Source organism: Fundulus heteroclitus, chromosome 5 (assembly GCF_011125445.2).
Source record: "Fundulus heteroclitus isolate FHET01 chromosome 5, MU-UCD_Fhet_4.1, whole genome shotgun sequence".
In the NCBI taxonomy this organism is placed as follows: Eukaryota; Metazoa; Chordata; class Actinopteri; order Cyprinodontiformes; family Fundulidae; genus Fundulus; species Fundulus heteroclitus.
The window spans coordinates 24,739,090-24,750,105 of NC_046365.1; the positions used below are offsets into that span (position 1 = coordinate 24,739,090).

General features: G+C 43.5%; 1 protein-coding gene across 1 annotated transcript; it reads left to right on the forward strand.

Moving 5' to 3' along the window:
- Positions 1 to 1,534: 1,534 nt before the first annotated feature.
- Positions 1,535 to 10,559, forward strand: ogal (O-GlcNAcase like). Its single transcript, XM_012849952.3, has 17 exons — positions 1,535 to 1,835; positions 1,985 to 2,036; positions 2,203 to 2,300; positions 3,388 to 3,518; positions 4,736 to 4,907; positions 5,026 to 5,124; positions 5,241 to 5,380; positions 5,455 to 5,599; positions 5,777 to 5,854; positions 5,944 to 6,203; positions 6,283 to 6,448; positions 7,991 to 8,076; positions 8,184 to 8,276; positions 8,355 to 8,437; positions 9,638 to 9,758; positions 9,853 to 9,982; positions 10,130 to 10,559. The coding sequence occupies exons 1-17, from the start codon at positions 1,784 to 1,786 to the stop codon at positions 10,270 to 10,272; spliced, it is 2,049 nt and encodes a 682-aa protein (XP_012705406.2). The 5' UTR covers positions 1,535 to 1,783; the 3' UTR covers positions 10,273 to 10,559.
- Positions 10,560 to 11,016: the final 457 nt, after the last annotated feature.

Here is an 11,016-nt window from a genome sequence, read left to right on the forward strand (position 1 = left end):
TTTTTACACACATATATATTAATGTTTATTCTTTAAAGTACCTGAAATTGCTTATTTGATTATTTTAACAAATTAAATCAGATAATTTAGTATTTTATAAAAGGGCTACTCAGTAGTTGCTTTACCAAACCCCTTTTCTTTTTGAATGCCATCTTGTTGACTTCTACTTGAGTAAAACCTACTACTCCACCCACCTCTGGTTGTCAGCAGTTAAGGAAGAGATCCCCTCCACCCCGTAGACATCATGTACGTAGACGCCTCATCACGTGCTGGAGCGCATCCTACATCGCCGCCATCTTGGATGTGTCTCTCCTACTCAAGGTTGGCATAGGAGCCAACGGGAGTAAACGCAGGGGAGCAACTTGGCCGGCATGTTCTGTAGTTTATGGTTGCAATAACCGGGGATAACTATTGAAAGTAAATCACGTGGTGCAGATCACTATTTTGGGCTGAGATTGGTGGGAACAATCCAGAAACCCAACAAATGGACCATCATTTTATGCTTATTAATTTGTTATTGCCATATTTCACAAATTAAGGCTGAGTCACATTGCCAAATTAGGTATCCTGGAGTTGCAAAGTACCAACACATGCAAGAAGCTGTGCAAAACAATTCTTTTTCAAGGGTCTTAAGCTCCAGCCCTAGTTGCAACATGGGTAGTGTAAACACTGGAATGACCTGGAAACTTTAAAGAACGCTTTTCCGGCCCTTTAAAATGCTGTGTATGCATTTCTGTATGCACAGCATGCAAAAAAGTATGAAGAAATCATTGTTGGTGTTTAGAGAAAACTGCTTGTACAAGTGAGAGAGTGAAATAAAGTTTAATGAACAATCCAACTTGTTTCTTTGTTAAAATATTAAATATATTAATTTATAAATGTATTTTATAATACCACAGGTCTCTTTGTTTAACAGCATAAAACAAAGTATTTACCCATGAAAGCCCATTTTTATTTACATGTTTAATAATATACCCTACAACATGTGTGTCTTTGTTAAATAGCATAAAACAGAGTATTCCAGTATGAAATCACGTATTTATACATTAATATACCATATATATGTCTGTTAAAGAGCATACATTGCTGGAATACATTGTTTAAACAACGTATTTAAGCATGAAAACGTGTTTGTTTGTTTTTTATTTGTAAAAGCGTCCTGTGTCATAACCACATCTCTGCCGTTTGTAATAAACCAAACCGTGTGAAAATCCGGAAAAAAATCGGGGAGTTATGATTGATTTTAGTTGGGCTGACAGCTTCCTCAATACAAATAAATGCACTGAGGGCGCGTGAGAGACCCATCCAAGATGGCGGCTGCACTGACAGCTCCATAGGAAGCGCCAGTGGGGCATCTACGTCCATTGACATAATATAAGATTATGTTTATAATAATGGAGCTAAAGAAAGGTCAATAATGTATATAAACATAATAATAGATTATGTTTATAATATAATAATCTGCCTATAAACGCTTTCCTCTCCGAGGAAGCTCCTCCCACTCCGTTTCGTCATCAGTAGTGGCCGGTTCACCCAACGGCTGACTGTGACGGAATGCACCTGCCGCCGCCCCGCCCGCCCACAGCGACTGGTCCTCGGCAGGAAGAGCGGAGGGGGAGACGTCACCTCTGGGTAAACCAGCTCTGTTTACTCACGCAGCGATAAGACGGCGTCATAAAAAAAAGCCGTGAATGGATGCAAAGGTTAGGGCGCAGAGTCATGCTATATGCGTTTGAACATCACTGAGGCGACCAGGAACGCTCTGTTTTAGCACGCCGCGGACATGTCCACACCTGGCAGGGACGAGAGACGCTTCATCAGCGGCGTGGTGGAAGGTGAGGCGATTATAGTTATCAAATCCCGGTCCGTGCCGGACTCCCCGGACTAATTGATCAGCGTGGACACCCCTCCTGGTTCCCCTGTTTGGTATTTATAATAAGCGTGTGTTGCTGGTGGATTAATGCTTGAACTCTGCTGGGTTTAGGTTTCTATGGGCGACCATGGACCATGGAGCAAAGGACAGAGCTCTTTAAAAGGTAAGCGGACAAAACACTACTGTTTGGGGGCTTGCTGTTGAAATTCAGAACAGTTGCATCCATTACAGAGTAGCTGCAAGGCGGCGTGCAAGTGTTTTTGTTTTCACCGCAGCGGTGAACGCTTCACCGTGTTTACAGAGCAGACCGCTTCGTTTCTTTTCCCCAGGGAGCACCAGTGGGGTCTGAACACGTACCTGTACGCTCCCAAGGATGACTACAAACACAGGATGTACTGGAGAGACTTGTACTCTCCCGAGGAGGCAGGTCAGTCCCATCCGTGGTATGACACACGGGGCAAAACAACCATGCACGCAGATTAACCAGTTAACCTCACCGTCATGTTTTTTTTGGGTCGGTGGGAGGAAGCCGGAGTACCCTGAGGGAACCCCCGCATGTACATGGAGAACATGCGAACTCCATGCAGAAACAGCCCTGTCCAGAGTTCTCACCCGGCTGTAAAGCGGCAGCTCCAGTGTCGCATAGTTGAATAGAAAACCATCAATATCTCCTCAATAAGTGGAATAAATATCCTGTTTAAGCCTCTTTAGTTTAAAGGACTGAGCAATAAACACATGCCAAATTCCATGAGTTTTGGAACAGCCTTTAGATTTATCCGTTAAAGAAACGTGTATTTACACTGTTTTTATTTCACCAAGCTGTAAAACAGAACAACAAGAATCTAAACGGTGGGCTTTAAAAAAAAAAAAAAAAATCTATCCTGAGACAAACCTCACGGCTTCATTGTGTTCATGCTCTGATTCTTGCTAATCGGGTCTTTCTGCTGACCTGAAGGTGTCGGATTTAGCCCGACGAGCCAAACACCAGGTGACTATAGGGGGAGCATGTTTTATTTTCAGCGTAAAAGACAGAAAGAAAAAAAAGAGATTCCTATTCATTTGAATCAGGGTTTTATGTTGCGCTTATACTAATGCAGCTGAAACTTGGCATAAAGATTAACAATAAGAACACAGCTGATGTATCTCACCTGGCAAGAAGCCCTAGTGTGTGTGTGTGTTTTTTTTTTTTTACATTTCCTATTTCTCTGAGTATTGCACCAAAGTCCGACTCCGAGTCGTCATTATCTCTATAGAGACGATGTTTAATTGCTGAGCGTGGTGCATCTCTGCGTGTTATCAGTGATGTTACAGACTAAAGGGCGTTTACAACATTCTGATGTTTAACCCTCCAAAACCATCACCTATCTCAGCATGACCCTTCAGGTTGTACTTCCTCGTTAGGCTTTATCTCTCATCTCCTCCTGTCAGACCTTGTTGCCAGATCTCATCTTGGTACGATCTCAGGTTAAAACAGGCAACCCCCCCTTTTTTTTTTTTTTTGTCTGTTCTCCTAGAACAACTGGTCGCCCTGATTTCAGCAGCCGAAAATAACCAGGTGGAGTTCGTCTATGCAATCTCTCCTGGTCTGGACATCACTTTCTCCAACCCCAGAGAGGTGGCCGCCCTGAAGAGGAAGCTGGACCAGGTGGGACCTTTGAAAGCCGAGGCGAAGGGCAGAGCAGGGGACATTAAACCACAGGCAGTATAGCTTTATGGTTCCCTGAGGATTTATTTTATGAGTTGGCGTAAAGCCTTGTGCAGTTAAAAGTGAAACCTTTGATTTATTGTGCGTGAAATGTATTCACACCCATCCAAGTTTTTTACTTTTTATTCCCACACCCCCACATGTTGCAACCACAAGGTTTGTGTTTTATTGGGATTTATGTACTTGACCCATGCAAAGTAGAGAGTAACTATGATCCTTCCACTATGAAGTGGAAGGATCAAATATGGCGAGTCTCACTCACATAAAAAAACAACAACAAGGTCAGACATGTTGCATCCAGTTGCATGCAGCCTCCTGTACTCTGATACCCCTAAATAAAACCCGGTACAACCAAGTACCTTCAGATGTTACCTAATGCGTGCAATCCAGCCAAGTCTGATTTAATCTCATTATAAATCCAGCTTTTCTGTGAAGGCATCCGAGGTTTATTAGAGAACAAACGGCACCATGAAGACCAAGGAGCACTAATGGGATGGAGCATGGAGCTAAAGACAAGTCAATACAGGAAGAAAATTAGTTAGGCCTGACTCTAATTGAGAGTCTCTGGCAAGACTTAATAATTCATGTTCTTCACAGACATCACATATGTTTCCTCCCGTCACGCTGAACCGTCATACTTTTCAGATTTCTATTTCTTTTAATAAAAATCTGTTATTTTCCTCCCGCTTTATGATTATGCACTACTTCATGTTGGCATGTCCCACAACATCGCCACAAAATACATAAAAGTTGGTTGTTGTTGCAGGACAACGTGTGATCAAGTTTAAGGGGTGTGAATACTTTTAGAAGGCACAGGTTTAACTCCTTGTAGATCCTTAAAGCTCTTCCAGCCCTAAAGCAGCTAAGATGTTTCCCGCTCATGCCTCTTCAACATGCCTCTGCCGCCATCTAGTGGTCAAAGTTATGCCTAATTTTAGCTATTTGCGTCTAAAATAGCTACGTAAGTATATTCACACTCCACATACTATTGCTTGACAGGAAAAACGCATAAAAAAAGTCTAACTGTAAATAAATTCAGGCATTAAAACATTTTAAGTCAGTGTCATCCCTGTTTTAAGGATCAAGTTGTCAAAGTTGTCTTGCGTTTGGATTTCATTTGTTTATCCCAGCATGGTAACTCCGCAGTTGTGTTTCAGGTGAAGCAGTTTGGCTGCAGGTCCTTCTCTTTGCTCTTTGACGACATCGAGGCCGAGATGTGTCCAGCCGACAAGAAAGCCTTCAGCTCCTTCGCCCACGCTCAGGTGGCCATCACCAACGAGGTGTACCAGCACTTGGGCGATGCCAAGACCTTCCTCTTCTGCCCAACAGGTCGGAGACTCGTACGAAACCCAACGTGGAAGACGGCAATGTTTAAATTAGATAATTTTTTTTTTTTGATGACTTGCTTTCTGCTTTTTCTTTCCTTTTTTTTTTTGCATATTTCCAGACTACTGTGCCGCTTTCTGCAACCCCAACGTGTCCCAGTCTTCGTATTTGCAGACCGTAGGGGAGAAGCTCCTGCCGGGTATCGACATACTCTGGACTGGTAAGGTTACGCTCAGTTTATTCCAGTGTTTTCACCTCTACTGCGGCCAGAGTCAGAGATGTGGTCCATTTATTCAGGTGGTTTTTTATTTTTATTTCTTTGCTACTGTTACCCAGGCCCAAAAGTGGTGTCCCACAAAATCTCAGTTGAATCCATAGAGGAGGTGACGGCTGTCCTGAAGAGGGCCCCAGTCATCTGGGACAATATTCACGCCAATGATTATGACCCTCAAAGGCTTTTCCTGGGACCGTATAAGGTATCTGGCGGCGGGATCGGCTCTGCTGTCTTTACGAGCTCGTTTGTGACCGGCGCCCCTCTGTCTTCATACAGGATCGACCCACTGAGCTGCTTCCTAAACTGAGAGGAGTGCTCACAAACCCCAACTGTGAGTTTCATCTAAACTTCGTGGCCATCCACACTCTGGCCACGTGGTGTAAATCGTCTGCTGCTGAAGGAAGAAGAGATGTGGAATCGGGTGAGTTTGACTGATAAATACATGTAGTGAAAAACAGTAGAGGTACTGTCATGTTGTAGGCTTCCTTTACCACATCCAAGCGCTCCAGAACCACAGTTAGAGGAGTAACTATTAAGTAACTGTTAAAAACATGTGTCTATGCTGCTAACCCTACCCGTTTCTGACCTGTGACACCAGGCTACAGCCCTCAGGAGGCCCTGACGCTGGCCCTCTCAGACTGGCTGCAGGAGTTCATGAGCACAGATCAGCCAGGAGGTAGAGTGCCGCCAAGGTCGCTTTCAGTAACTCAAAATGCAGTGAAATGAATGAGAGGAACCCATTCAGAGCCGTTTTCCTGACTGTAGGGGCCTGCCGATTGGCTCGCCTCAAGAAGGATCTGTCAGACGAGGAGCCCATGCAGACGGACGCCAGCGAGAGCCCCCATGTTCCCGGACCGGGAGAGAACCCGCTGTATACGGCCGAGCCTCTGACCCCGGAGGACCTGAATCTGCTCTCAGACCTCTTCTACCTGCCGTACGAGTATGGCACCACGGCCCGGGTCATGCTGGAGGAGCTGGACTGGCTCAAAAACCACCGTCCTGCTGCGGCAGCACAGACGGAGGAGGTAGGGCGGGGGTCTGCTCTTTCGAGGCGCTTCCTAAAGCATACGGCTGTTCTCATGCACTGTCGCTTTCTGCTTTCAGTGGTGCGGTCGGGCGACGAGGTTTGACGGCATGTGTGAGGCGGTGGTGCAGATGTTCAACCGTCTGTCGAACGCCCCGAACCGCAGCGTTCTGTACGACCTGTACAACTACATCTGTGACATCAAGAGTGGGGTGGGACTGGCTCGAGCCTACGTCAAAACGCTCGGTGGGAAAACCTCATCAGTCTCATGCTATAGTTTTATTACACTTACACTGTTAGTATTTAAAAGTCTAAAACTTAAGTTTATCTTAAAATGTTACATAAGACCAATTGATTCCAAAAAAAGTAAAAAAACAAAGCAACTGGACTTGTTTTCCATAGTTGAAGACGTTTCGCTTCCTCTCCAGGAAGCTTTCTCAATTCAAAAAGTCTGGAATAATGTGGAGTACCAAGCTTTATACTACTGCCTAACAAAGGCCTTGTAATGGCTTAGATAACATGCAAATACAACCGAAGCAGGTCCACCCCTTAGTAATGGGCGGTCGTTAAAGACATTGACCGTAAGACCAATTGGAAAAGGGGTTTTAATACAGAAATGTCAGATTTCTGAGAAGGATTTCCTTGCACTCTACAGTAAATGCACTCATTAGTGGGTTTGGGCTCCTTTTGCATCAGTTACTGCATCAATGTGGTGCGGCATGGATGTGTTCAGCCTGTGGTTCTGCTGAGGGGTTCAGGAAGCCCAGGTTGTTATGATAACGGCCTTCAGCTCATCTGCGTTGATGGGTCTCTTATCTTCCTCTTGACGGTACTCCATAGATTATCTTTGGCGTTCAGGCCAGAGTTAAGCACAGGAACAGCATGGTCACTGACCCAGTTTGTGGTAGCGTGGGCAGGAAAAACCTAAACCTGCAGGACAATAAAACCAACATCTCCATGAAGCGTTTCAGCAGACAGGTGCTCTAAAATGTCCTGCTAGATGACTGTGGACTTCAGAAAGCCCAGTGGACCAACATCAGCGGATGACATGGCGCCTCAAAACATCACTGACCGTGGAAGCTTTACTCTGGGCTTCAAGCAACATGGATCATGTGCCTCTCCTCTCTTTCAGCTTGATTTCTAGATAGAGGGCAACATTTTCATTCATCAAATGTCCACCGATTTCTATCAAACTTTTTTCCTTTCACTTAACTTTTCATTCCTTTGCCTGGAAACTAGACTTTTTCAGTTGAGTTTTATTTATATAAGTTTTAAGCCTAGTCTTAAAAGTAGACAGGGTGTCTGCCTCACGGACCAAAATTGGGAGTTGGTTCTCCCATTCTACTTTTAGAGACTCTATAAACCACAAGTAGACCTGTAGTCTGAGAGTGAAGTGCTCTGTTAGGAACATACGGGGTAATCAGAGCTCTGATATATGATGGAGCTTGATTAATAACTCTGTGAGCTGGCAGCTTTGGCAGCTTTTTTTTTTTTTTTTTAGCAATGAGCTTTTGTGACCCACAGTTCTTCTGGATGGTGGACAGATGTCTTGGGTAGTGCCATAGCATAAATAAATCTGTATTAAAAAAGCTGTTTTTATTGTTGAGCAACATTCAAATCTTTGGAGAAATCTTGTTTTTGTGATGTCAGACATGGAGATTTGTTGAGATGCACCTATTTGTGAACTATGACCAGCGACAGTAAAACGGTACATGTCAGCCGGTGACATGCCAAACTGTTTCCTAAAGTAAAGCAGTTTTTTTTTATATTGAGGTCATGTTTCCACAGGAGGTCAGGATCAGCCCTCCGCTCAGATACTGACCGATGATCCTGAGCCTTGGGGCTTCCGAGGAGGCCTCTCTGGAGAGTTCCAGGTAACCAAACCAGGGAAACAACGTCTTCCTTAAAAATAGTATCCGGTAATATTCAGGACCTCTGGTAAAACGGGGACGATTTTAGTTAAAAATGTTTGTTTTCACAGAGGATGTTGCCAGGACATGGAAACAGGGACCTGTTCAAACACCCTCCCATGACTGCAGTTTACTGCATACGCCCTTACTGCACCGAGGACAGGGTGAGACTCCGTGGCGGCTCGCTGTATGGTTAGCCTTTTAAAGGTGTCATTTTCCATGAAAGTTGTTTTCCTTGTTAGGCTGAGGTGCAGAAGATCTTTAAGGAGATGCAGCTAGAAGGAGAGGGTCAACTCCCCCTGCAGACTAAACTCATCAGTGATGGGTAAGAAAGGCAGCAGCCCAAAAAATGTCAGATTTTATTCTCACTTTTACTTCTCCTTGGCCTCTGAGGGGGAAAAAGACGGTAAGAGAAATGAAAAGGGAACCACCCACTGACAAACTTGGCTCAAACTAGATATGAAACATAGTTCACTGTAAGATTTGATAATTCCAAAAATATAGAAAATAGCCTAAAACGTAAATGTTTGTATAAGAGTTTTTATAACTTATTTTAATGAACACCCTTAAGAGAAACTGCAAGCATCACTTTAAAACGTGTCTCCAAGGATTCCTGCGAAAGAATAAACTCACTTCCTTTCATGAGGAAGGGTTCATGTTGGGGAAAGATAATAGAATAGAAATACCTTTATTGTCCCACAACAGGGAAATGTTGAATAAAAACCTTCATTTAAAGTTAAACTGTACAGCAGAAGATAAATACTTATAAGGGAATAAAAAAAAAACTGTGCAATTATTAATAGGTAAGGCATATTCATGTAAATAATCCTTTGTTTCGTACTTAAATAATATTCAAACAGCTCATAGCTGCCATTAGGATACCTCCAGATCATTTCACCCAGTTTTATTGATGTTATGTTTTGCAACTTTTCACTTTCCTGTTGAGTTTAGACCAATAGTTTTTGATAGTTATTAATTCCCACATCTGAAATTATAAAAAAAAAAACAACAATATGGCAGCAGTGAATGGATGCAGTACGGCACTGATATGCAATATCTCTCATTCATTTAGCTCGGACGCCGAGGAAAAAAGGAAGAATATCTGCATATAATGTTTACTTATGTGATGCAATCTGTGGATATTAGCAGTTGTTTCACTTTGACAGACGATAAAATGCAAAAGCCGTTTACATCCATAAATCTCACCTATTTGCTCCCTTATCTTTGCTGAGAGTGATCATTGTTTTCTTTTTACTGTAAACGATTACCAAAATGCTCTTAGGTTTCATCAGTCACATAATAGTTTCTGTTTTGTGTTGGAAATGTTTTTTTTTAAATTACTTTTCTGTTTCTAAAACTCTAATCTAACGGGATTTATTTCTGTTTCATACCTGCAAGACTTTTGGTTATTCTGGCTCCAGAATATCATAGTTTCCCCTTTAAGAAACGTTACAACTACACGACTAATTCACTGGAGCTCAGCAGTGTGTAAATGTCTTCATGTGCTCTCCCTGGCCCTCTGCAGCCTGTCACTGGGTGAAATCCCCCCCTCCCCACAGTGTGCTCTCGTGGTGGAGGACGACGTTGGGGTTTGTGGATACGCGCTGGGCCTCACTGATGCCAAACAAGCTGCAGGCACGGACCAGGTGATCAAAACGGAGACTTCAGTTTGGCTTTCAGGAACAGCTGACGACGGTGAACTGAAGTCTGACGTGACTAAATCTGCTCTTGTGGTTCCAGAGGCCAGGAAGTGACGCCTTGTTGAGGGATTTCCCCTCCCTGGTTGTTGTGCAGGCGCTCCCTCGGGTCACTGACCCGGCCCCAGTCAAGCGTATGGTCACTCAGCTGTTGTCCTCCATCAGGAACAGCGGTAAGACTCAACATGCTTTGGTCTCTACAGTTTTACCACAAGGAGGAGCTGTTGAGTTCCACATCGGTCCTGATCTTCAAATTAAGTGTTTTCTTTATTTACCCGAGCAAAGAGCGACTCCTGCTGATCTTCTTGTTTGACCTGCAGGCTCCAGAGGAGTTTTCTGTGAGCTGAGGCACCACGACCGGAGGATGCTCGACTTTTACGCTAAACTCGGCCCCTTCAAGGCCGTCCCCGCGGACCCCAGCGTCCCTCAGGACACCATCATCATGGCAACACAGCTCCAGTAGCTTGAAAGCGTTTAGGACGTCCGTAAACCGCTTCATCATGCCCCTCTGTTTGATTTAAATCGTTTCTCTTGTCTCACAAGCACAGCTGGATTGATTTGGTTGTCTTGTTAACTCTAATGATTCATTTTTTGCAATAAACGGCTGGCAAACCTCCATTATGAACTGTAAACTGAGTTGTTTTGGGGTTTTCAGGTAAGGTGGGACGACACATTTAAACACAGCAGGACAGTTAAACAAAGGGTACATTTTTATTTTTGTCTTTTAGACAATACAAAGGAATATATACATATATATTTTAAGGAATAATCTTTGATTTTTAAATAGATTTTCTGTTGGTCTCTGGCTTTAAAAGCATAAAAAACATTTGATGTACGATGTCCAACATTGGACAGGTGAGTAACTTGCTAATGGCTGCAGTCAAGGTACAAGGTACGACTTCATGGTGCCATTGTGGATCTAACATGCCGGCTCCATACAGCAGTGATCACTGCAGTCAATGAATCTGTAAAAAACTCAGAAGTGAATTTCAGATTAAGGAGACTCCCCCCCCCCCCCCCCCCTTTCTTTTGTTGGACCGTTTGCCCTGAGTGATCAGCTGCACATAAACATGTGCTCTGCATGTGTTTGCATGGTTTTTGAATGTGAAAACCATGTTTAAAAAGAAAAATGTGCTGTGGTATAACTACAAATAAAAACAGATGTAATTATATGAGCACACTAAGCATACTGTGAAGTAAAAAGAAG